General features: G+C 33.7%; 1 protein-coding gene and 1 long non-coding RNA gene across 2 annotated transcripts; both read left to right on the top strand.

Annotated features, from left to right (window-relative positions):
- The first annotated feature begins 910 nt into the window (after nucleotides 1–910).
- LOC145597736 (uncharacterized) lies at nucleotides 911–5,687 on the top strand. Its single transcript, XR_014103394.1, has 4 exons — nucleotides 911–1,047; nucleotides 1,538–1,680; nucleotides 3,799–3,897; nucleotides 5,386–5,687. It is a non-coding gene; the product is annotated as an uncharacterized LOC145597736 (long non-coding RNA).
- A 9,165-nt stretch (nucleotides 5,688–14,852) lies between these two features.
- On the top strand, nucleotides 14,853–24,883 carry LOC145597730 (uncharacterized). The gene is made up of 5 exons (XM_081653969.1): nucleotides 14,853–15,096; nucleotides 17,049–17,259; nucleotides 18,636–23,397; nucleotides 24,382–24,480; nucleotides 24,634–24,883. Exons 1-4 carry the CDS (start codon nucleotides 14,938–14,940, stop codon nucleotides 24,407–24,409), a joined length of 5,160 nt encoding a protein of 1,719 aa, XP_081510095.1. The 5' UTR covers nucleotides 14,853–14,937; the 3' UTR covers nucleotides 24,410–24,480; nucleotides 24,634–24,883.
- Nucleotides 24,884–27,705: the final 2,822 nt, after the last annotated feature.

Raw genomic sequence — 27,705 nt, 5'->3', positions numbered from 1 at the left:
GCACGTATTCTACCCCCGCCCCTTTTCACTTACAAATTTTCTGCAAATTTTTATAAAATGTTCATTTAGGGTCTGTTCACATTTACTAAACTAAGCTGAACTGAACTGATTGTAGCTGGACTGAACTGAACTGAACTGAATTGAGCTGAAATGAATATTTTATGAGAGAGGGAAATTAAGAGCAGAGCTGAACTGAACTGATTGGAGCTAAACTGAACTGATTGGAGCTGAACTGAACTGAAATTAAGTAAATATGAACAGGCCCTTATATATATTAGTAAATATTCATTTGTGTAACATAAGATGTTCATTTTTATAATTTGTTCAAATTAATATATTTTTTGAATTGAATTTTAAAAAAAATTCAGGGAATAAAAATGAGAGCAAATTTGTATATAAGGATTACTGTGTTCAAATTATTTTATTATAAGAAGTATTGCATCATGCAATGTTCATTTTTGTTTCTTCGTGTATCAACAGATGTTCATTTTTTTATCATCAAATGTTCATTTTAAGAGTTATGCGTAAGTTTCATAGTATGATGTACGCAAATACATTCGTCTTATATTTCTATTTATATAAATAAAACGTTGTTAGCAAAAAAATTCCAATATAAAATAAATTTAATTTAATTACAATAATTACGCATTTCTATAAAGCTATACTATTACATGTAATCTATAACCATTATAAAACATGCAAAAGAAATCACTGTAGCTGGTGAATAGTTCTTTTGCGTGTTATTACATAGACACCCTTGCTTTTAATGAATTGCCAAAATTGCCCTTTTTTTACCAATTGCATTATGTGTGATAGCTGTAATTGAGAGTGGCCCTCCTGTTTCTCACCGACTTCCCTTTCTCTATTTTCATCTCAGGAAAGGGTCAGAGGCTCTAAGCATGTATTTAGGGGAAACAAGGAGAGAGAAACCTAGAGAGAGAAAAATTTAGCAACTCAAGACCACCGTTCATCCCTTTCGACGACGGCGCTTCGATTCTTGGAGTCTGAGGTTGTGGAAGACGATTTTCCGATCGTCACATTCATCAGGTTCGATCTCGTTTCTCTTTCTCGATTTAGTTTCGAATTTTTGGGGTTTACTTTCCTGTTGTTTTCGAATTTTTTGGGTTGAATCTTTGTGGGTATATTTGTGCGAATTCGTTTCGTTATTAATGGGGTTTATTTGATCAATTTGTTTTCGATTTTTGGGTTTATTTGTTCTATTGTTTTAAACTCTTAAAGGGTTGAGTTTTAGTGCCTCTTCTATTGTGTGGTGGTTTTTTTGGGTCGAATTTGAGTGATTTATCGATTTTTTGGGTTGATTTTTTATATTGTTAGTAGCATTATTATCTGATTTGTAACAGAATTGTTGATCTCCTCTTTTTTATATTGGGTTGAATTTGAGTGATTTATCGAGTTTTAAGTACAATTCTATATCCCCTTTCTCTTTCTTGTTCTAATTATTTGTTCAATTATCATCTAACCTTTAACATGAATGTTGACTGTGTTTTTTTTTTTTTATGTTTTTTTTTTTTTCTAGAAACCAAACGTATTACTGTCCTTCAACCTTCTAAAATGGTGGGCGATTACAAATTTGATGCACCAGCTAAGAGGAATGAAAAGCAATGGTGGGCGATTACAAATTTGATGCACCAGCTAAGAGGAATGAAAAGCAATGTTTAGGTTAATTTCAATTTCTATCTGCTATTTGTTGAATGCATTTTGGTGGGCAATTTGGAGGATATTATCTTTCCTTTGATTTCATTTTTGTGGGGGAGGGGTATGGAAATTCAGATATTTTTTTCACAAAAGAAAATAATCATCTTAGGCAATTGAATCGGGGGACGAGTGTAATCTGGTGATATCTTTCCTGATTTAAAATAACCGACTTTACATTTTCAAAAAATTTAACTATAATTAATTATCAGTTCTTTGCTTAGTTTTGACTTTCACATTCTATCTTGTGCCTAAGCATTGGCTGACCTTTTGCCTCATTGCAACTCATGCCTTCTAAAAACATTGAGATTAAGTCTTCTAATAATGGGAAGCGCACACTGCAAGCTAGAATTGTGCTCTTCACCTTCTTGATTTTTTTTTTTAACAAAAATTGTCTTTTGTTTTCATTCCTATGAGTGAACAAGCTCATCTATTTTATACTCGGGTATAGAAATGTTTTTATATAAAAATCGGGGATCCACCGTCGCATCACAATCTGTCTTTTTCCCTCATTCTCTCTCCCCCCTCACAACTCATCCTCTCTGCACAAAATCTGCTTTGCTAAAACCAAATGTTATTGTTCCTTACCTTTAGCCAAGATTCGCACTATCTATATGTTGCAAGGTAGTTTATATTTGATTGGATTGAGTACAAGATTTTTTTCCCCCCTCTCTCAACTCTATTATTTATAATTATAACATTTATTAACACAAACATAATTATTTATGGTTAGCCTCTTTTAGTTGCCACCTATACATCAAAAGGTGCTGATGTTGACTGAGTTTTAATTGCATTGTTTACGGAGTTTTGTTTTTTATTTACTCATCCTCCAATTTCCCTGTTTTCTTTCTAAAATAAGAGGCAAGGAGTAAGATGGAAAAAGGTTTGGTGGATTCGAGTTTGAGGTGAAGAAACTCAGATATTATTGCATGGTCGATATGTTTTTTTATTTATTTATTTAATTTCTAGAATGTGATTTATTTATGATCTGTGCCGTGATTTGTGTGTTGTTGTTGATGTTTGTTTATGTTTTGTGGAATTGATGGAATTTTAATTTGATTGAGTGAGAAACAAGCTCAGTTGATGTTAGGCTATTTTTTTGTCAAATCTGAAGTGTTTTAAGTAAATTGGTAAATAAATTGGTGAGAGTTTTGACTTGAGTGGTAATTTTACACATTGATGAAGTGTTTTGTTGTTCAAGAATTTAGGGTAATGCTTAAATTAGGTTATATTTGCACCATTATTGTTAAATTCAGTTTGAAATATTTATTTTGTGTTCTTTTGTATGAGTGAAGTATGAGTAATTGTTTCATGAAGATTGGTTGGGCTTCATTGTTTCTTCCTTTAAGGTTGTGTTCATTTCCTTTTTTTTTTTCCGTTGTATTTCTTGTACTTTGATTATGAGTGATGCTGTAATTTCTATATATGCAGACATGGAGGATGAAAAATTATTTCAGAATTATGGGGTGGTTTTGATTCAATTTGGTAAAAAATTGGGATTATATTCCCATGTATTTTAAAGTCAAAGTCTTATTTATTTATCTATTTGATTAGGATCTTTTATTATCTAATTAATTATTTTCTTAATGAAGTCTGCTAAGATATCAGCTCCAACTATTGGAAAAGTCGAGAACCCTCATCGATACCATCTTGGACACAAAAAAGCATTTATGTTAAAGATACGAGTTTAGTGTGATTATGACTAATTTTTAATTGTAATAGGATTGAATTAGTGATGCTTGAGTTAAATTAGATTTCTTGCTTATAGTCAATAGTATTTAAACAGTGGCTTGTGTTTAAATATGGGTGAAAATTTTCTATTTATTTTATTACCTCTTGTTCTGCTGAGTCGGGGTATTATTCTAGAAAATAGGAATTACATATGTCAATGAATAAGTGAAATGTTGAAGTTTGAATCTATGTGAGTATTTTACTTGTAGGATTTTGGATAGGTTATATGCAAATGGCTTTTAAATCCTTTATACAGTTGCTCAAATCTGTCAGCTAGCCCTGATACAACTGAGTTGTAGTAACTCTAAAGTTGCTGTAGTTCTCACTCGCTCGCCCTGCTTTGTTGAGTTCCAGGGGGAAAAGAGGAGAAGATTGAGAGGAAGACAATCTCAGAGAAGTTCTCAAGCACTCCGCTCAAATGCTTTTGGAGCTCCGAACCTCATAATAGTATCTGTGAGTGGCTTCTTGCTTTTATAGATTTTGCATGGTTTTTTTTTTTTATTTTTTTTTTTAAATTTTATTTTGGTTGTGCTTGTATGAATTTAACTGTTTTTTATAAGTATCCTTATCAAGCTTTAAAGAAAGATTTTATTGACTTACAAATTTCTGAACATTTAGGCTTTGGTACTATAAATAGGGGGGAAAAAATTCTTAATTTTGTATGATGTAGCCATCAACCTTACAATGTCTTTTTCTGCCAGCTCTTACTAAATTGTTGCTTCTTCGTGTTACTTCTGCACATCCTATATGCGTTGTTCTTAAGTAGGCTTGGGATGAAGGCATCATTGGCATTGCCGAGATGGATAATGAATGTACTATAGTATCTATTTACAGCTGTTGTGAGGCTGCTATGTCATACCTTGTAAGTTGTAGTGTATACTAAATCTGATATGGTACTATATATATTTATAGTATTAATTGAAAATCTATATGTATGTTTGATTGAATAAGTTGTTGTAACAATCATAATTTTGGAGGTGTTATACTCTTATACAATTGATGAAACGGGGGGAAAAAAAACAATTACTCCTTGATTATACCTAGCTATTACCTCTAGATTTAATTGGGGGTAAGTAGGTAACTAAAAATTTGTAGCACACTTATAATATATTTTTTTCTTATCAAACACTTAAGTTGCATATTTTGAGAGATACCTCTGTCAACAATGCCATATGTTGACATCAGACTAGACATTAACTGAAGTGCTTTGTGGGAAGATGGGAAATGCTTAAGTTGATGGAAGTGCCTTTCATCCTCTCCCCCCAATAATGAGCTTGGAAAAAGGAAATGGAATTTGAAGGTACTACAAATTAATGTTCTTTCATCATTCTGTGACCATTTGTGTACTAAATTTTGCCGGTTCTTAGATGGTTACAATGATAATTGCAATAAAATGTATGCAGTAACAATTATAATGCAGTCCATTCCTTAATTAGACTCTCTATTTGCAGTAAAAAAACAAGTTTGTGGTGAATTGATCATCTTGCCATTGAGACAAATCATTGCGGGTTTAAATAGTCTAGAAGGAAACATGCTTGGTAGCTTATGTTTTGCTTTAGTCAATTGTAGTGGCATTGATTTCAGGAAGCTAAGCAATTTTAGAGCAATAAAAATGTCAGATATCTCATCTCTTTTTAGCCTTTTCTCTTCAAATTAACCTTTAAACAAGAGTAGGGCTTTGGTTAATTGGGTTTGAAGCGACTTTTAAAGGCAAAGTTTGCTTATGTGTATAATTCATGACTTGTAAATTGTCTTCTTCACTCACATTTTTTCAAACTCTTTCAAATTATTATTTTGTTATGTACTTTTCTTTATATCGTACGATTCGTTATGAGGATTCATTTAGCCGACCCCAAATCATTTTGTGAGGATTTCAAGATCCATTGTTCTGTGGCATAAACTATGTCTTCATGTATATATGATTATATGGTAATCTTGTAGGAGTGGAGCACGTGCTTAAAGGCGCCAAGAAGACAAGGATACAACCATCAGTACTCTAGCAACTCTTGGATGGTAGATGAAGCATGTGTGAGATGGTGATGGTGTTATAGGTTGAGGTTATGGGATTTAATTTCATTTGTAGTACGAGTAGTATTTAATTTATAGCTTTAGATTGTAGAAATGGATAGAATTAGATACGTAAATGATGAAGTAATGCAAGATCATATAAATGATGTATACTTGTTTTCAAATTCAATATGTGTACTATCCTTGTAGTAGCAAAATTATATCTTTGTTCTTGAGGTTAAGTAACAAGTTGGTTTTTTTTTTTTTTTTTTTTTTTTTTTTTTTTTTTTTTTTTTTTTTTGGAGAAAAGAGGTTAATATCAAGTTGATTGATAATATATTTAATATAAGAGGGGGAAAAAAACGCACACACACACACACAAATTTATAAGGTATATAATGAGATAATTGGCGTAGAAATTCAAGTTGATTGTAGTAGTTAGTAGAGAAATTATATCTTTGTATAACTATTTGATTTAAAATCAACTAAGTTTTCGATTTACAAGGTATTGAGATACTTTATGTAGAAATTCAAATTGATTAATTAATACTGTATTTTAAACAAATAAATCAATCTTTAAGGTAGATTCATGCTAGATTCATAAGAAGTTATTTCCTTTAGTTTGCATAAATAAATACCCATACACTAGAGAGAGACCTATAAGTTTTGAAGTCATAAAAAAGGAGAAAGGAGAAGAAGGAGATAAAGACTTAATAATGAGAAATAGAGGGTTTTGGAAAATAAAGGAAGGAAGGAGAAACATTTTAGAGAAAGAACATGACAATATTTGCTTAGATTCTTTTTAAAAAAAATGCTCAATCACATTTCACCGATTACCTCTTGGCTTCTTGCAAGTTAATTGAATTCAATTCACATACAATAAAAAAATAAAACAAATGGTGCAAAGACACATCTACAAATTTACGTGTACAAAGTTGGGGGTGTGCAACGCGTGCGCTCCATACGCAATAATTTTTGGGGTTTGCATGACCATACGAGAGATAGAGAGAAAGAGAGAGAGAGAGAGAGATATCTTTTTAATATATGTGCAACCATAGTTATAGATAACTTTAGAAAGATAAAGTTAGGAGATAGGAAGGGGGAGAAGGAGTGAGAGAGATTGGAGAGAGGCGAGAAAGAGATGTAGAGAGTAAGAAATAGGAGGTGAAGGAGAGAAAAAAAGAGAGGGGGATTGGAAAGAAATAGAGGGGCTGAGAGAGAAAGAGGGGGCTAGGAAAGAAAGAGAGAGGAAAGAAACCGGAGAGAGAATGAGATAGATAGAAAGGCATTGTTGAGAGGAAGAGAGGGAGAGAGAGAGAGAGAGAGGGAGAGAGGGGGTTGAGAGACAAAGGTTCAAAGAAAGGGAGCAAAGGCAAGGCCGAGAAAGGGGGGAGGGGTCGAGGGGGTGAGAGAGAAAAGTGTTATGAAAGAGAGGGAAAGCATGCTAAAAGAGAAACAGAGAAAAGCAATGCCATAACTTAAGAGTAAAGAGCATGTCGGGGGATAAAGTAAGAGAGAGAGAGAGAGAAGGGTCAAGAGGCAGAGATGGTGACCAAGAGAATGAAAGGCCATTTAAAAGGATCAAGGAGAAGAGGGACAAAGAGACCGAGAAAGAGGCGATGATAGTTTGAGGAAATAAAAAAAGGGAAGGAGAGAGAGAGAAAGGCTTACTAAACCGTTCAAACTATACAAGAAGAGCAGATAGGAAGGAGAAAAAAGGATTAAGAAGGTGAAAAGGAGCAAGGATAAATAGAAAAGGAAAATACATAAGGCAAGGAATAAATAAAAGATAGAGGTTATGAAGGAAGAAGAGATTGGAAGAACTTAAAACTAAGTTAGTGACTACCACACAAATAAGATCCCCTAATCATTATGTTAATAACACCTCAAATTACGAAACGCAATCACAACCACGAACATTATATATCCTACCGGGGGGGGGGGGGGGGGGGAAGGGGGGCACGGGCATAGTGTGTGCTCCAACGACTATAAACTTAAATAAAAAAAAGTATAAAGTTATTCCCTCCAATCGTATTATCTAAAAATCGTACATAAAATGATTTATAGATAAATAACCAATAAATAAACTTTAATATATACACATGATATTTCTCATTCATTTTATACATTCCATATCGATTACAAACTCTAACTACTAAAATTTTCAATAGAAGAACCACTCGAAAATTTTCTACTTTAAAAAGTCTAACAAACAAATATACAATTCTTTCGCATATATTACATTTAATCCATTTTACACAACTTTATCCTTTAGTGTTGCATTTCCTTATACTCCTTATTATCACAATCATTCTAAGACGAAGCTATTGGAATTTATTTAGGTACTTATAATTAAGAAACTATATTGTGTTCTAAAATAATATCTAAAACAGTAGTATTTTTTTTTTTTTTAAAAAAAAAATCTTTAAACTATAACAAATTCTAGATAACTTCACTTATAACAATTGTTTTTCCATAGATATTTCCTCATAGAAACTTTATCACTACTCCTTCTTAGCACTTACAAATTCATGTAACCTTGCGATTACAAAACCCGAACACAACCACGAATATCACAACAACCGAACATAACTACGAATTTTACTTATCTTGCCGTCGGGGGGGCACGCGCAACGCGCGTGCTCCAACGACTAGTTGTTCCATAAACATGAAATTGAACCAAATGTACATATGTGTCTTGCTAAATTAACATTATTTGTAACATTTGATATAATAAAGTGTGTATATATATATCCTCCTTGTTGCAACCCTAATCATATACTTGTGTATTTCCCATGAAAAATATAATCTAAGCATAATATATATGCTGCTTTCTACTTCCTTACTAGATTATCCTGTACAATGAGAGATCGATCAAGTTTTTCAATAAAAAATAGTAATAATAATAACAACACATTCCAACACAAAAGTATATGAAATCCAAGGATTCAAAATTGAACATTTACTCATGAATAACAATTATAATTCAAAAATGAACACACAATAAAGATATAAAAATCTTTAAATATATGATAATGACAATGTATAAAATCTAAATGAACATGTATTGTATTGTATTCTAAATGAACATTTATCACTTCCATTAAACAAAATATGTCAATTAAGGGTCTGTTCTCATTGACTAGCTTAGACTGAACTGAACCGAACTTAATTTAACTTAACTTAACTTAACTTATTAATTAGTGATTTTTAACTACGGATTAGTGATCTTTGATTATATATTAATTATTTATTATTATACATATGTGTATATACAAATATACCTATTAAAATATTTAAGAAAAAAAAATACTATTATTATTATTATTTATTGATTATTATTATTATTATTTATTTATTATTATTATTATTTATTGATTATTATTATTCTTATTCTTATTATTATTATTATTATTATTATTATTATTATTATTTTTATTATTGTTATTCTTATTTATTGATTATTATTATTATTATTATTGTCGTTGTAAAAGAGCTTAAAAGAATGGAATTGGCTTTATATCATTAGCAATATCATTAGACATGAACTGAACTGAACTGAATTGAGCTGAATTAAATTGAACTGAGCTAAACTAAATTGAACTGAACTGAATTTCAACGTATGAGAACAGGCCCTAAATCATTCACAAAAACAATTTTGAACACATTGCTAGAAAATGAACAAATATTGATATCTAAATGAACATCTTTCAACACGAAAATGAACATACACTTAACATCTTCAATACGAGAATGATCAAATAAAAATAATTAATTAAATTTTTTTTTAATATATAATAACAAACAAGTATTAAAAGTTGAAACAAATAGTAGTATCTTTTAATATGAGAATGAAAAAGTATAAAACTAATGAATATGCTTAGATATAAAATTAAGTATTGTTTTATGAAAATGAACATCTTTCTATTGAGAACGAACATGTAATGCAAAGAGAATGAACATGTATCAAATTTAAATGAACATATATTAATATGTAAATGATCCTAATTGAATATGAATTCCATTTAAAAATTAAAATGATTTTTTTTTCCATCTAAAAGGAACATTTATGATAGATACTAGCCAAAATTCGTCAAATAACACTTTTTAGTGACAAAATAAGTAGTATTAAATGATAATTGATGCTTTAATTTCGTAAATCAAATTGATAATTTGTCTTTAATTTTAGTTATATAAATTTATAATTTTTTTTTTTTTGCAATTATAATTTGAATATTAATCCTTTTACAAATGAACACAAAGTCCATCTAAAGTGAATTTTACGATAGAATAAATGTACTAGTAAAAAATTCACAAAATAACAATTTTAATTAAATTATAATATAATTATGAAAATTCTTATAACATAATATTATAATAAGAATCACTTCCATTAAAAAAAAAACTATGACGAACTATTTACATTTCTATGATTCTACGCAAATTATGCATTATATATATTAGGGCAATTGAACTCTATTATAATTTTTTGTATAAGCTAATAACATACACCGCAATTTAAATCAACTTAAAATAGAGTATATAAAACATCATTATACTACAATCTTAAGAAATCATTATTACCAAGTAAAATTATAAGAAATCATGAACTACTACTATTGAAATTTCATATTATTGAAGAATAAGGCAAAAAAAAGTTAGAATTTGATCTTTTTTTCGACAAATTAACAAAATCATTAACTTACAATTTGATTGATGATCGTTATTTTGTAGAAATTTTCTTCGATTTCTTGATTTTTTCTTTTACAAGTAGAGATCTAAGAGCATTTTGATTTTTTTTTTTTCAAGAAATACTTAGAAGATTTTGGTAGTTAAAATTATGAGGAGAGAGAAAGTGGTAAAATTATGAGGAGAGAGAAATTTTAAATGTTAGTAAAATTATGAAGAAAACTGATTTATAAGAGGAGAGAGAAAATGTAGGAAATTAAAGGGGGAGGGGTTGTAGGTATTATGGTAATTTAGTGGGGGTGTAGGCAATGATACCTGGAGGGGGGTGTAGGTAGCAACAACTAGCCTGGATGTGATTGGAATTCGTCTTTGTATCATCAAGACATTAAAGGGCCGACCCTCATATCAGAATTTGAGCTGAAGGGTACTTCATACTTTCTTTTTAGATGGACTGATCAAACTTCCTGTCCCCTTCCAATTATTGTTGCGGGAAATCGAACAAGCGGTATTTATATATTTAAATATTGGTAACTTTGTAAATTAAACAATAAGAGAAGTTAATAGAAGCTTCACGACGTTAATGGAGAATAAATAATTTGAAGAGGTTCAATGGAGATGTCGAAACTTCAATGGAGAATTGAAACTCAAGACAGCTTCAATAGAGGAGAACGACACCCTTACCCTTCGGGGCTAATTAACTATACATTTTGTTTCTCCCTTTTTATTAGGATTTTAGTTTTAATTTGGCGAAAGTGATTGTAAACATGTCGCTAAAGATGAATGAAGTAGATGAAGATGTCGGTGTATTCGGAACTCGGAAATAATGATGGTGTTAATGAGGGATCAAGAGAGGAGATTGAATGAAGAAGGAGAAAGGAGCAACTTGCAAATTAACATCATTTGACAACTTGAAAAGTACAAAATACAAGAAAATTAATTTATTGCTAAAAACCATTCAACCACTTGAAAAACGAAAATCGTTGATCTCAAAGATAATAGGGGCACGACCGTATCTACAATATGATTGTTACTCCTTAGTCTGTATGAGTACAGTTGATTGAATTGAAAAAAAAATGGTACTCCCTCCGTCCCTAAATTACATTTCTATTTCTAGCATTTATTCCTCACATAATAAAGAGAAAGAGGAATATAATTTAGGGACGGAGGGAGTAAGACTTTTCTCACTTAGATGATAAATAATGGTATTCCCTTTCTCTTAGAGTAACTGACATAGTCAACATTTGCTCACATATTGATGCATTAATTTGACATTGTTTTTAGGATTTTTTGACTCTTAACATAAAAAAAAAAAAAAAATCAAAAAATTATTTTTTACCACCAAAACTTTAAAAACTTTTATTTCATCACCAAATAAAAAATTAAATATTTTTTTTTACCACTTGCCGTAAGCCGTAAAAAACCTAACAAATTTTAAAACTCTTCGATTTGAATGCCAAATACATGGTCTTTAGGGGTTTTGGGGGGGGGGACATTATAGTTCTATGGGACCAATTTGAGGTTAAAATTGGCAAAAAAATGAAAGAACATGCCTCGTTTTGCGTGTTTAAAAGTACCCCGATTTGCGTGAAACATGCAAAACAAGGCATTTTCGATTTTTTTTTTTTTGTCAATTCTGACCTCGAGTTGGTTCCATAGGTTCAAAATGCCTCTCAAAATCTATGAAGAACATGTTTTGCGCACGAATTTTTTTTTTGAACCGTTAGAACTAACGGTATTGTTGACATTAGGTGGTAAAAACAATTTTTTAGAAATTTTTGTTTTTGTGGTAAAAGTAAAAAAATTCTTGTTTTTATAAAATTTAATATTAATGAAAAATATAATAAAAATTATATTATGAAAAATTATATTAATACTACCTATCTAGCAACATATTTTATGACAACATATGTTTATAATGTTAATAAAAAATTTAAGTTAAATTTAATAGATGAAAAATGGAAAAAAGTCCAACGTCTCATTTATTCTAGGACGAAGGGAGTATTTCGTATGAGTTTATGACGACTCCAATCTATTAGATATTCGTACTAAGGCCCTGTTCTTTTGAGCTTCTGGCAGAGCAGAGTAGATTTCAGCAGAGCAAAGCCAGATTTCATTATTATTATTATTGCTATAATTATTATTACTTTATTATTATTTTTATTATTTATCGCATTATTATTATTACTATAATTATTATTATAATTATTAAATATTAATTATTATTATTATTATTGTTATTATTATTAATAATGCTATTATCATTAGTACTATTATTATTATTATTATTATTACCATTACTACTATCACTATTATCATTATCGCATTATTATTAAATATTAATTGTTATTATTATTATTAAATGTTAATTATTATTATTATTAAATATTATTTATTTATTTATTCATTTATTATTATTATTATTATTATTTTTAAAATTAATAATTATTATTATTTTAAATATTAAATATTATCTTAAAATATAAAATTTTATTATAAAAAATCAATTATTGTTATTATTATTACTATTATTGTTTTTATTAATAACGATAACAATTATTATTAATATTATTATTAAATATTAATTATTATTATTAAATATTTATTATTATTATTAAATATTAATTATTATTATAATTCAATATTAATTATTATTTTTAAGCAGAGCAGCTCTAAAGAACGCGGCCTAAGATACTTCATTTTTTTTAGAAGAGTAATGCACTTAGAAACGAAACAAGAAATGGAGGCTCAATTGTCAGGTGGTGAATTAATCGAACTTCATACAATGCAGTAAATAAAAAAACAGGTGCCTTTCATGCTCCTAATATAATTTACAAGGGTGATGGTTCATTTCTAAGAGTAAAGGTAAGTTGAGGTCATTGGCGGATCTATGAAGGGGCCTGGGTGGCACCGCCCCCTCCCCCCCCAAATTTTTTTATTTTTTATTTAAGTGTGTGTAAATTTATAGGCTAAATACAATTTTAATGCAATAAACTAGTGTGTGTCCCGGGTTGCTAATTTGTGTATTTCTATAATTTGGTAATTATAGTGTGTGGTTCGAGCGTTGTCTCGGTTGTCACTTTTTTTTTAACCTCATATGCATTTATATTCTCGTCTTGTGAAAAATAAATGAATTACATAATTCACATCACCTCTAATGTACTTAATAAATGAATAGAATATATAATATTATATGAAAGTTAAAACATTAATTAAAGTTGGCTGAGATGGTGAACGTATCACATTTATGTATCAGAGGTTTTGGGTTCGAATCTAGCATAAAGCATGTTTTATTTTGTTAAATGATGGTAAGCTTACGTGATACATATACTTTGGATGTGTTGTGGCATTATGACATGACGTATTTACTATGAAGAGTGCCATGTAGCACCGTTCCTTTAAAAGGAATGCCTTTTAATATATAGTATAAATTAACATGTTACCCTCCAGGCCTCCACACTAAATATTCTACATCCGCCACTGGTTGAGGTCATTGAATTTTAACGCCAAAATTAAAGTTGCACTTAGGTTGCCAAGTGCTGCTCAAGTTTCAAAGTTGTAGTTAAATCACTTAAGTTGCTAGAAATTACTACTTCGTATAAGCTAGCACAATGAGCTCTTTTTCAATTCCAACTAGTGTGTGGCTGGGGTGCCGGGGTTGCTAGTTTGTAGTTTTGTACTTCATTAATTTGTAAGTAAAAAGCCAATGAACGCCCTGGGTGTTAAATAAGATAACTAAGAGTAGAAATATTTAATAAAAATAAACATTAATTATACTGATTTACGCGTGATTTTCTCATGCTTTTCCAAACTAATACCATATTAGGAAGTATTTTAAATGTTAATCTAACGCCCCGAGGGAGTTCGTTAGCAAGATCCTTTGTAATTGTTTTCGACTTTTTATATAGCTAGCGTTTGGTCTGGGCGTTACCTCGAGTGTTGGGTGCAAAATTATTTGTGTCAATTATTTTTGGACAGAAGAAGTAATACATTATTCCGTACAAAATTTAGCAAATAATATATGTTCATCGTTGGGTGCCTTGCTTTTGTTATGACAATTGAGTTGTTGTTATCAATTATTTTTCAAGCACTGCATTAAGATTGAATAAGGAAATAAAAATAATCCAAGCAAGTATGTAAGAGTAAAGCTTAAACCCTATATCTCCTAAAAAAAGATACTCTATTTTTTTACCGGCCGAAAAATAATTTCATAAACTGTCAAACGTTAGGAATAAATGAACCTTGGTTAAAAAAAAAAAAAAAAAAGATCAAGACAAATTGACAAACCCTATATCCCAAGAGTTCAATTAAATTAACTACTCGAAATCAACAAGTTGTTGACAAGATTATAGGGTTCAAGAGCAAATCATTCGACCAAAAAACAGTTAACAATGGAATAATACTGGAGGAGTCAATTGTAAGTCAATTCAATAATCAATAACTTTGAAAAAGTGAGAAATCAACCCGAAATTATTTACTGTCAAGTACAGTACATTATTAATTAAAGACCTTGGCAAAAATCTTGCTTAGGAAGACGAAAGAATGACTAGAAGACGACCAAATGCACCAATCAATGATCAAAAAGCATGCAAAAGGTCAATTTCTCTCTTTTCCTGTACACATTTTTCCTTCTTCCCTAAGTTTAATTTCTTCTTTGCTTATAAATAACCCTTTTTTTCTCTGTTTTTTGTATGTTTAATGGTACATTTCTTTAAGTTTGTAAATAGTCATAATTCTGGGTGGTACATAAGATTTTGTTGTGTGTGAATTTTGTAAAGGAGGAAACAAAATTCTGGTACAATGGAGGTTGCAAAGCAACATATAGAAGAAATTAGAAAAAATACGTTCGAAATTGGTGTGAGAAAAAACCCTTTAAGGCAAATGTTACGAGAAGCTGTTAAGAATCTCTCTGCAGCTCTATACTCGAAAGATGTTCACTTCTTGATGGAACTTATTCAGGTTTATTTCTTGTAACTTTTATTTGTTGTTTAATTTTGTTACTTAAATGTTCGTGAAATTTTTTTATATACACTCGTGTGTACCGTGAACTTATTCAAGGTTAGCTTTTGTTGTTCGTTTGATAATTAAGTGAAAAAACAATCGTCAGAACAACAAAATACTCATGATTTCATGAATGTACCGTGCAGTTGTGCACTCGGGTCTATATCTCTGGCTTATGTGATTTTTGTTTACTGTATTTTTTTCTTTTATTTTTTTTTTTTTTTTAATTTATAAATTTGTTAAATGATAGGAGTATATGAAGAGTACTCCCCTTGAGTCCTTGACCCTTTGTCGTTAAAAGTTCTTTCTGTTTGACTGTTATTGTCTCACAAAGAAAATTGGGAAAGGAATAACTTTTAGAGACTGAAAAAGTTAGTTTTTGTAACTTTTATTATCGGGTTGAATTTTAGTTCTTAAACAAGATTGCAAGTGGTTCAAAATGGTGGTTAATTTGAAGTGAGCCATCTCTTGTAAATTTACATTCTTTTTGGTAGCTATTCTATTGTGAACATTTGAAGTAGTGTATGACTATGTTCCTGTGATCATATGTTAGTATAAGTTAGGGAGTACTTTATTATCTTCACATTTTGCTATTCATGCTTTTAAGTGTTTTATTAAAAGTGAACGGAGGAAGTATAATTTCGAGAGTACTCCTCCTATTCAATGTTCATCTTTCTGATAGGCTTTGTCTTACCTATTAGTAGTACACTAGCTGTAATTGACTAGTATGTAAATTGATGATCTTTGATGATTTGGTTCGAATTTTTCTTGTTTGGCTTGATTATAATAAGAATGAATGATTAATTTCTGATTCTCTTGCAAGATTAAGAGAAAAAAACTAGTGATAGAAAGATTAATTATATTGTGCAAGTACATGAAGGATATGAAATACTATCACTTTTGAGTAAATAATGCAGCATTTTTTACCTTATGGAGCTGGTATTTGATGATATTGTTGTATTAGCTTGCTTTATGCTCTGGTTTTCTTAGTGAACTTTGTTTGCTTATGTTATTATGGACGACTTGGTGCATTTATTAGTTGGTGAAGTTGAGTGAAATAATCAAACTAGATTAGATTACAGATATGGTTACTAAAAATAGCATATGTAGTGCAAAGTTGGGACCTTTTGAAATTAAATAAATACTGTTAACTCTTGAATAGTCTTGAATTGAGTAAATAATCTTGAATGGACCTTGAAGCTTCCTAGAGTTCTAATCTAAGTAGGAATATATGAAAAAGTTTTGTGGAAGAACCAAGAAAGCTAGCTAATTAGCTTAGAGTTTTTAACTGTAATGTATAGGTATCAATATGTTGCAATGTTGCATCGAAACAACCTTGCATTATAATGTATATATGTACTAGTACAAATTAAAGGTCATGATTTTAGAGAGTGGGTTATTGCTGGTTTATGTTGCTTACTCTTGACTTTTGCTTCTGAAACTTGTGATATTATGTTTTTGTTTGGTATCTTGGGATGGTAAATGTTACATTACCCAAATAATGCTATGATGATTTTTTGTTTTACCCTGATCTGGTTGCATGATAATGCTTCGTATCACTTTTAACTTACAATTGATTTTTACCTCTTGCCTATCCATGTATAAAGGAGCGTGTTTGGTAATCTGTAGATGTTTTAGGATTAAAAGTGTATAACCTGTGTTTGTACATATTACGATAACCCAAGATTTAGTGTATGTAATTGTCTTTGCTGCATTATGTATTTATGTTGTATTAGTATCTTGTCAATTTGGATGAGCATTTTGGAGCTAAAGGCTTCAACTTTAGCTTATCTGATATCTGATGTAACTGAACCTATTAGTATCTTAATCTAATTTGAAAGCCCTTTAACCTGAGCGCTGATTTGATAACATCGGAAGAGGATATTTACCAAGAATATTTTGTTATGTAGAATGCTGAAGATAATGAGTATCCACAAGGAGTTGATCCAACCTTGGAGTTCTTGATAACATCTCGGGATATAACAGCCACAGGGGCTCCAGCTACATTGTTGATTTTCAATAACGAGAAGGGATTTTCTAAGGGAAATATGGAATCCATTTGCAGTGTTGGTACTTCTACCAAGGCTGGCAAACGCAAAAACGGGTATATTGGAGAAAAAGGTTAGTCTATTCAAACTTGCGGATTGTAATGTGCCCCTTATATTTTGGATCATTATGGCTGTGAATGTAAAATTTGGCTGTGATTTCATAATTTTTCATCTGTTTGACGTGATTTTTTTTTTTTATTTTTTATTTTTTATTTTTTAATTGTAGCTATCTAAAGCAAGCTTCTTTAATACCATACATGTTAGGAAATTAGTAACTACTGTTTAAATGTGTATTTTTTTTGTTATATTAAGATCAACCCTTAAACTGTATGCGGAACATATCATTTATATTAGGAAGTTCATGTATGAAAGACCTCTTTTTTGTTGAATTTGTTACTCAAAAGCATTCAAAATCTATCAACTGTTAGAAAATTTGTAAAGGGATTAAGGGAGTTATAAATATATTCGGTTCAGTGGTGTAGTCAGATACAGTTCATGTGATGTATTCTGTAGCTGTAGTTTCTATCAGCCCAATGGTATAGAAATATAACTCTTAGGCCTCATAGTTCAATCCCACATCTCTAAGCTTAATAGGTAGATTATAAATTAAGTGTGAGTATTAAGCTTTAGCTCAACTGTGAAAACACCATCAGTCTTGTGGTCTGCAACATCTGAGTAGTCCATAATTTAGTTGATTCCAGTGAGCATCAGAAATAAATTTGAGCTTTAACTCAAAAATATGGTTTGATGTCATAATTTTCTTGTATAAATCAAGATAATGTCTGCATCGAGTGCCTCCAAATATATGAGGCACTAATAGCCCTTTTGGTGTACATGACTGTAATTGCTACGAGCTCATATATAACTTTGTTAATTATGTCGCACAGAAAGAGTCCATGGTAATGCTTTTTCTCTTCATAGTATGTGAATTTCTTTTAATTTCCATTCCCACTCAATGCCTCCTCTAAATGGTAAATGATTGATGATGCAAATTTACGAAGAGAAGTACATACTCTGGAATACAATTGCATCAACATGAACATTAGCATAGGACAATCCTTGCAATTTCTTTTTAACCAAGTCATTGTTATTTCCATCATTTCTTATAGTTTACCAAACACTATTTCTGCTCATATTGAAAAAATTATAAGTAAAGTGCAATTAGGCTACTGTTAATTTTTTTTTTTTTTTTTTTTTTTTTTTTTTTTTTTTTTTTTTTTTTTGATTTCTGTTGAGCAATCACAGAGTATTGGTACAGAAATAGTGTATACTGTCTAAGGCCTTTTTTCTAATTTTGTGTAGCTTACCATAACTATATAATCCACAAATATTTATAATTGTTGACACCTTTCTGCCATATTAACAAAACTGACCAGGTTTAAATGTTCTTTACATCATTATCAAGGCCCTTATCTCTAATGAAATTGATTTTGTGGTTTTTTGTCACAGGCATTGGGTTCAAAAGCGTGTTTCTACTGACAGCTCATCCCTATATCTTCAGTAATGGCTATCAAATTCGTTTCAGTGAAGCACCATGTCCTCAATGTGATGTAGCCTACATAGTACCTGAGTGGGTTGAATATCCCTCAGTGGCTGATATCCAGCAAGTGTATGGCTGTAATAGAGCCCTTCCGACTACTACACTGATATTGCCTTTGAAGGGTGATAAAGTGAAAGCTGTGAAGGAGCAGCTTTCAAGTCTCCATCCCGAGTTACTCTTGTTTCTCTCAAAAATCAAGCGTCTTTCAGTGAAAGAGCACAGTGAGGATCCAAAACTTAACACCATACGAGCTGTTTCCATTTCCTCTGAAACGAATTTCGAATCAAAGAAGGATATTGATGCTGAGTCGTATACAGTACATTTGATGGCAGAAGAGGAAGGTAGTCCTGACAGCGATGGTGAATGTGGCTATTATATGTGGAGGCAGAAGTTTCGTGTCAAGGATGAAAACAAGGTTGAAAGGAGGAAGGAACTCGAGGAGTGGTCTATTACATTAGCCTTCCCATTTGGCAAGCGTCTGAATAGAGGAATGATATCTCCTGGAATCTATGCATATCTTCCGACTGAGACAGTTACAAATTTGCCTTTCATAATTCAGGCAGATTTCCTTCTTCCATCATCTCGTGAGACTATTTTGTGGGATGACATATGGAACCAAGGGATTCTAGACTGCATTCCTACTGCTTTTGTCAATGCATTTGTCTGTCTTGTCAAGACGAAGGAAGATGCACCTACCTCTTCTCTGGCATCCATGTTTGCTTTCTTGCCAGTTAAAGATGCGTGTCACCCAAAGTTAGATGCAATCAGAAATTCAATCAAAGAGAGACTGCTTATGGAAAATATTATTCCATCTGAGTCACATTCTGACCAGAAGATTTTCCATAAACCTCAAGAAGTTGCCCGGTTGAACCAATCTTTCTGGAAGATATTGTTGAAGGCAAAGCAGAAAGGGATGAAACTGCACAATCTTTCATCTCTAGGAAAGCATATATTGCATTCTTCTTTCGATGTAGACAGGTACAACGATGTGCTTAGCTTTCTTGGTGTGAAGCGTGTTGACACAGAGTGGTACCCAAAGTGCATCCAGAGTTGTAATCTTGTCATGGGAGTTGGGGAAGAGATCTATATTGAGTTGCTTCAATTTCTTGCGCAGTATTGGTCAAGTTTTGTGACGGCTAATATGGTAAGTATACCCCTACTGAAGTATGTAGGTGATTCTGGGGATGTATCTCTTCTTAGCATAAATGAAGCTACTCAGACAAGTGGTCTACGTTTGTGTCGATCTCAAGAAGCACAACATATTTCATGGATGATAGACTGGAGTAAAGAATTTAGATCTGCTGCAAGACTAGTTTTCTTACCCGAGAAAACACAAAGGGCCATCTTAGGAGTGAAAGATGTACTTACCTGGTTGAATGACTATGTGAATGTTAATACTTTTCGCATGGATGAATTTGCAAAAGAGCTTCACCACTCGGTGGGAAACAACTGCAGAATGGTATTTGTTTTTGCACATTTTCTACATCACACATCTTCCAATGGATTTTTGAATGAGATACAGTTACGACAATTAAGTGATTGCATGCCACTAGTGAACAATTTCAGAGATGTATCTGTAAGAAGAAAGGGTGTACTAGTTCCTGCCAATGGGAGCAAATGGGTGAATCTGATAGGTGGTTCCAATTCTTGGAGGGATCAAGATTATGTGGTACTATCTGATGAATATTTGCATTCTGCGCGATATGCTGGTTATTTTACTCCGGAAAAGAAACTGATGGAGCTCCTCAAAAGATATGCCGGTGCCTCTGATATTCCTGACGCATGTCCTCCAGATGCTGCCTTCCCTACTGTAAATGGGCCATTGAACAAAGAAAATGTTTTCTTGATGTTGGATTGGATCAAGAAGATACGATATAAGGGAATCAGAATGCCTGATAATTTTCTGAATTGCATTAAGAATGGAAGCTGGTTGAGGGTAACAATGAGCGGTCATCCTGTTTACAAACCTCCTAATCAATCATTTTTTCCGAGTTCCTCATGGGGGAGTTTGCTGCAGAATGGCTCCGAAATGGTTGATATTCCCTTGGTTGATCAGCACTTCTATAACTATAAGTTAAATGAGTATCAGGAGGAGCTAAAAGCAATAGGGGTGATGTTCGATTATGGTCAAGCATGTAAGTTCATCGGGAATCATCTCATGGCTCTGGCTGCTGGTTCTAATCTGACTAGAACCAAGGTTATCGCGCTGCTTAAATTTATACAATATCTGAGAGAGAAAATGTTGTCAGTGGATGAGATTGTCAATGCCATCAAAAATGTGAGATGGGTCAAGACCTCGTGTGGTGAAAGGTCCCCGGTTGAAACTGTTCTCTTTGATAAAAGCTGGACATCTGCTTCAGTATTCAGTCAGATTCCTTTCGTTGATGAAGAGTATTATGGGTGCAGTATTCACGGATACAAGACTGAGCTTGAGCTACTTGGTATTACTGTGGGTTTCAAAGGAAAGCATCAGATTGTGCTTAATCATCTTAAATCTTCAGTAAGCTGGAGCACTCTACTGCCTGCCCATCTCATTTTTGCGCTCAAGTGCATCAAAAAGTGTCCAAATGCACCGGAAAAACTTGTGACTACAATGAAAAATTCTGCATGCTTGCGCACAAGTGTTGGCTTCAAGTATCCCCGTGAATGCTACTTATTTGATTGTAAATGGGGATGTATCTTACAGATATTTGAGGGTTTCCCATACATTGATGGCAGCTTATATGGGGACAAAATATTCAAGTACAAAGAAGCATTGCAGAAAATTGGAGTGGTGGTTGATTTTGATGGTGCAACTAAGGCAATTTCTATGGAGTTTAAGCAAAGAGCAACAATTCAACAGATTACTGCAGATAATATTCTCAAATTCCTTTTGTGTTGTGAAAAGTTGAAGGGTACACAGTTCACCCTTCATGCTGATCTCAGAGCATGTATTCGAGATTCTAAATGGTTAAGAACTCGCCTTGGTGACTACAGGTCACCCAAGGATTGCATTTTGTATGATTCAGATTGGCATCCAATCTCTGGGATTACGCTGCTTCCTTTTATTGATGACAGGGAGAGCTGCTATGGGAAAGGCATACATGAATTCAAAGATGAGCTGAAGAGCATGGGTGTAGTGACTGATTTCAAGGAAGGCTCACAATTTGTTCTCTCTCATATCTTTTTACCTCAAAATCCAATTGAAATTACTCCTGCATGTGTCATGTCATTGCTCGAATGCATTAGAAGCTTCCCGAAACCCCTCCTCCCAGAGGATTTTTTGGAACAGATTCACCAGACCAAGTGGTTGAAGACCACTATTGGTTATATGTCCTCAAAAGAGTGCATGCTATTTGATCCGAACAAAAAGTCTTCATTGCAGCGATGTGATGGCCCGTTCATTGATGAAGAGTACTATGGGGCAAATATTTTGTCCTATAAAATCGAGCTTGCAGAAATTGGAGTAATAGTCGATCTGTCCAGCAATGTTGCAAGCTCACTACTTGCCATTCACAGCAAGTCCCTTCATGAGTTTGCTAAGATTGAGCGTATCTATGAATTCCTGAGTGAAGCTGACTGGAAGCCTGAAAAAGGCGCTCCTGTGCAAATTTGGATCCCGACAAGCTCTGATGATGGTGTGTGGGTTTCTCCGGAGGAATGTGTTCTGCATGATGATAACCACCTGTTCAGCTCTAGGTTGCATGTTCTGGATCAGAAGAATTACAAGCCAAATCTACTTACTTTCTTCTGTAAAGCCTTTGATGTGAAAAACAGGCCCTCAACTAATGATTACTGTAAGCTTTGGATGGAATGGGAAAATTCGAGGCGTGTGATATCATACGATGAGTGTTGTACCTTTTGGGTCCATGTTATTAGGCACTGGAACAAAGAAACCAAGAAAGTATTTTCTGAAAGTGTGTCTAAAATCCCTGCAGATTCCTATGGCTCTGATGATATTCTGTTGCTTAATAAGCAGGACATTTTCCTCCCTAATGATCTCTTATTGAAAGATCTTTTTGAATTGTCTTCTCCATACTCTTTTTTTGTCTGGTGTCCTGCAAGAAACCATCCCTCGATTCCTCGAGCTTTACTTTTTGATACATACTCCAAGATCGGGGTAAGGAAGATATCAGATTCTGTTAAAGTATCAGAGCTGTCTGCTGTGGATCATGGAGAACTGACAGAGGCGAAATTGAAGGATGCTTTTATTGTGAAGGGCCTTGTAATGATCATTTTAGGATTTCTATCCGATTCCTCAATGGAATCAAAACGGAGGCGTGAAGCTGTTAAGAAGCTCCTTAATGTCAAAGTCTTTGTGACTCCAAACCCCATTACTAGAACCTACAGCTTAATGATGAGTTCAGGTAGTGATGTCACAGCTAGCACGCGTCAATTGGTGCGCTGGGAGAGAGATACTTCTGAGTTTTTCGCCCAGAAACTCGATAGATCAGGCGCTCGTAAGACTGTTGTAGAATATGCAACAAGGTTCTCTCAGGTGGTATCTGAAGGGTTGCTTTGGGATGAGGAGGATAAAATTCATCCACTTTCCGAGCTCATTAAGTTTGGATTCTTGATGGACTTTGATGAGGATGCTGTTACTTATTTCATGAAGTCGAAAAATTTGCAGATCTTTCCTGAGGATGAAGAGTTCATATCCTCTGCCTTCCCTTCCCTGATACAGTATCATAGGTAAATTGTTTCCCTTCAGTTTTGTGATACTAAGTTTGTTGTTTCTATATTACTTGTATTACTACTTTGTTAGTTGGAGAGTTTCTGTGCTGCCGTTGCACTTGATTTTTTTGTTTCTGTGCTGCCATTGCTCTTGATTTTTTGCTATCATCAGTAATATTAAATTTTTGTTAATTTATCTAATACTTGCATAACTTTCAATCTGCAGTGTTTTTCATAGAAGGGTATAAAAACGATTAATCATATAGGATCAGATCAGAGAATAAGTTGTTAGTCCTGTAAATTTAAATATAAATTGTATTTTACATCTCATATTACTACCTGTAAAGTCATCTTTGTTTAATTTTCGTTACTTGTTTTCTAGCATTTGGCTATGAACATTTGGTTTTAGATTGTATTGACATTAGACCAGTTCAATCGACTACTCAGGCCTGATATACTTGGAAATGGTACAAGTAAATTTTGTCTGCCTTTGGAATATCAATTTAAGCTTTTTTTATGTTTCTGGGGGTGATTTCTAAATAAGTTTTTAAATTGATATGGAATGTAAATCTTCTGCATTGGAAACTACTTCCTTCAGACTCCTACTGCTTGTTTAAAGGATTACAGTTCTCGTCTGCTAATATTTCAGACTGCTGTACCCCTAGTATATGCTTCCATATCTCTCTAGTCATGGTTTCCCAAATCGTTCCTAGGGAGACAGGATAACGTCACTCCAGAGAATTCATCTGGAATGCGATCCTTTAAAATGTACCTGTTTGAGCTTCATCTGTTCATCACTAATTGCTAAATCCACTGCATGTCAGAGCGATTATTTATGTTTCAATTTCCCCCCTGCAAGGCTGCAATGGAAGCTTACTAACATAGTAACATTCATCATTGTTAGCTTATAGTCATCAATTGCTCTATTTTTTGGATTATAATGTTTTCCTCGAAATGGAACAACATACTGATATTTGGTAATCTGTGTTTTGATGTACTCAGAAGATCAAGTGTAAATCAACAAGTATGAAGATTGCTGATTCCTCTGTGAGCATCAGGTGTACTTATTAGAGGATAAAACTTAAAGCAGCCTTAGTTTTTGTATGTTCTCTACCTGCCTATTACATTACTTTGGTTTTTCGTGAATAGGCAAAACGTCTTACAAGTATTTCTTTCACATTTTGCAAATTTAAGGTTGTAAATTTAATGCATTCGTGCAATTGAATCTGATTAAATTTGTGACTTGCCTTTCAGGAACATCCTTGAGGGCGAATATATCATGCTGAACCTGAGTATGACAGACAGTCCATTTACATCATCAGTGTGTTCTTTGTTAGCGTTATCATTATATCATGTGTGTAAATATGCTAGTAAAGTTTCTAAGAACAGGGCTGCTATGCAATATCAAGTTGATGTTTTTCTAGGCCAGCTGATTTCCTTTGCTGTGTAAGTTGTAAAATGGTAGAAGTAATGAAACTTCATGGCAGCTTTGTCATTTTGCTGAGTTCAAATGCTTGTTTAACTTTATTTTTGAAAATAGTAAGTGTTTGAAACTTTCATATTTAATTTTGGTATACATGAAATTTGGAGTCATAGTTGATAACCAAATTTGTATAGTTCATATAAACTTGAGCTTGTACCAGGTGGTACTTGAGTTCATCAAGCATGGCATCTCTCTCTTGCAGCTGCTCCTCAACAGAAGAAACAGAGGTGCTCCCAGCAGAGAACCTAACCAAGTGAGGTGGATCACGTCCATAGAGTGCCTTGAAAGGAGAGCAGTTGGTGGCTGTGTGAAAGGACGTGTTGTACCAATATTCTGCCCACGAAAGCCATTTTGCCCAGCTGTGGGGCTTGCCATTGACAAAGCATCTCAGATAGGCTTCCACACCCTTGTTAACCACTTCAGTTTGCCCGTCTGTCTGAGGGTGATAAGCCGTGCTGCGCAAGAGCTGAGTGCCTTGCAATCGAAAGATTTCCTTCCAAAAAATACTCAAGAAAACTTTGTCCCTATCCGAGACAATAGAGCTAGGAATGCCATGAAGTCTGACCACCTCCTTGACAAAGGTTTCAGCTACACTCTGAGCAGTGAAAGGGTGCTTGAGTGGAATAAAATGCCCGTACTTAGTCAGCCTATCCACCACGACTAGTATGGTATCCCACCCCAATGACTTGGGAAGACCTTCAACGAAATCCATGGATGTAATCTAACAATACAATTACTCTTCATTCGAGAGGAAGAGTAGCTCTCCAAAACTAAGCCAAGCTTAACAATATTTTCAGCATGATCATTAACCCTCCTAATGAGTCTTATTTATAGAAAAAGTCTCATAACTAACTCTAACTTATTCCCCAAGACACTACTAATAGGCTATGACTAATGTGCCCCTCCCTCAAATATTGATTCCTTGCATTACCCGCCGCCCAAACATTCACCTTGTCCTCAAGGTGGTTTATAATCGGAACTGGATTCCCGGCCTTGACAACAATGGTCACTGGTGGTAGAAAAATCTGAATAATGCACCAGCATGTAATGAGAGATCAGTGAATTTTGGGTAGAGTTGGTCTTCGTTGACTTGACTTGTGCAAGTTGCTGAGAAATAAAGTATAGCTTGGTCCTTGGATCTGGTTGGAAAACGTTTGAGTGGGTGGGGTTGATAGAGATAGGAATGGGCTGAAAAATCAAATGAGAGGAGTGGGATAAGTAATCTGGTTGTGAGAGAATGGGTTGTGAGCTAAATGTTTTAGTAATGGGCCTTGTGAAAGATGAGCCCATTTCCTCCCTTTTACCCTTTCCAGAAACCCATTCAACGTTATGGTATGAAAAGGACCCCCAAGGATTTTCCTCAGCAATGTTATCATGAGCTTGGTAATTGACAAAATTACCCTTACTAGCATAAATCATTTTTGACTTCCTCTCCAAGCCAACAAAGGACCCCAAGCTTCTCTCATACTCCATTGTTACTGGAAGTTTCTGCAACAAATTCCATGGTTCCTTGCCACCCACAAAAATCGCACCACCAGTGCACACACCCGGGCCACCACCAGATCCACTCCCTCCGGCGCCACCACGCTCGAACACTCCCCCTGGTGAATTTCTTGCGAGACCATTACATCCAGTACTCGATTTCTCGTCGCCGACACCTTTGACCACTGCTTTCCAGTCCAGCAGATGCTCCGGTGGTAAAACCACCTCCACCAGTAAACTCGATGGTACCACTGCCACCAGATCTGTCGTTGCCTCTGCAACCACTCACCGTCAATCTCGGGCCCTGATTTGAGCTCTTCGACCGGAAGCCAAACATCCCACCACCACTACAATTTTCAACACAACCTCCTGGACCACCACCCGAACCACAGCCGGCGTCACCTCTCTCAAATATTCCACCATACAAACCACCAATAAAACCACCTATCTTATTACTCAACCCACTGCTCTCAAAATCACTGCTAACACCACTCGCAAAAGGCACACCACCACCGGTAAATCCACCTGCAAACTCACCACGGCTTCCACCAGCACCTCCATGACATCCTCCACCCAATTTCTCCACCATCACGCCACCAGAGAAGCTGCTAATGATGGAACAAAAGTTTTGCTCACATCTGGAAATTTCCTCACCTATGGAAATGGTGGCTGACTGCAACTCCTCGCCGGTGAAGATGTTCTCTGGAACTTCCTCCTCCTCCATTAAATCTGCTTGGTTCTCTTCATCCTCAAGCTCTTCTTCCATTTCCTTCAACTCCAATTTCATGGAAGAGAAAATTGGAGAAAATACATCATCAAAGATTTTCTCCAGATTTCTTTGAAGGTTATCAACAATCCTCTTTGTTGATTCCTCCATCCTTTCGGAGGCTTGCTCAAGTGACCAAATCGGAGCTCCAGCGACCTCCATTTTTTTTTATTTTTTTTTTAAATGGCAGAAAACCGAATTTCAGGGGCTGATTCTACCAGGACAGAACTGCTCTGATACCATTTGCTAGAAATTAGCTCAGGTCAGAAAGATTAGGGAAAGTTTAAGAAGATGATTAAGCAGAATATAAGCTAAGTAACGGATATTTGTATTGAAGATCAATGTAATCTAACAATACAATTACTCTTCATTCGAGAGGAAGAGTAGCTCTCCAAAACTAAGCCAAGCTTAACAATATTTTCAGCATGATCATTAACCCTCCTAATGAGTCCTATTTATAGAAAAAGTCTCATAACTAACTCTAACTTATTCCCCAAGACACTACTAATAGGCTATGACTAATGTGCCCCTCCCTCAAATATTGATTCCTTGCAGTATACTTGGGAGTCGGCGTATGGTGAAGAGCATAGCTAAT

This window comes from Chenopodium album, chromosome 20 (assembly GCF_948465745.1).
Source record: "Chenopodium album chromosome 20, dcCheAlbu1.1, whole genome shotgun sequence".
In the NCBI taxonomy this organism is placed as follows: Eukaryota; Viridiplantae; Streptophyta; class Magnoliopsida; order Caryophyllales; family Amaranthaceae; genus Chenopodium; species Chenopodium album.
This window is presented reverse-complemented; position numbering and strand designations above follow the sequence as displayed.

Excerpts from the sequence above, each read along its gene's own strand:
- LOC145597730 (XM_081653969.1), top strand. The coding sequence starts at position 14,938 with ATGGAGGTTGCAAAGCAACATATAGAAGAAATTAGAAAAAATACGTTC. Across the intron at positions 17,260-18,635 it reads CGGGTATATTGGAGAAAAAG|GCATTGGGTTCAAAAGCGTG; the intron begins GTTAGTCTATTC and ends TTTTTGTCACAG. Across the intron at positions 23,398-24,381 it reads TCCCTGATACAGTATCATAG|AAGATCAAGTGTAAATCAAC; the intron begins GTAAATTGTTTC and ends TGATGTACTCAG.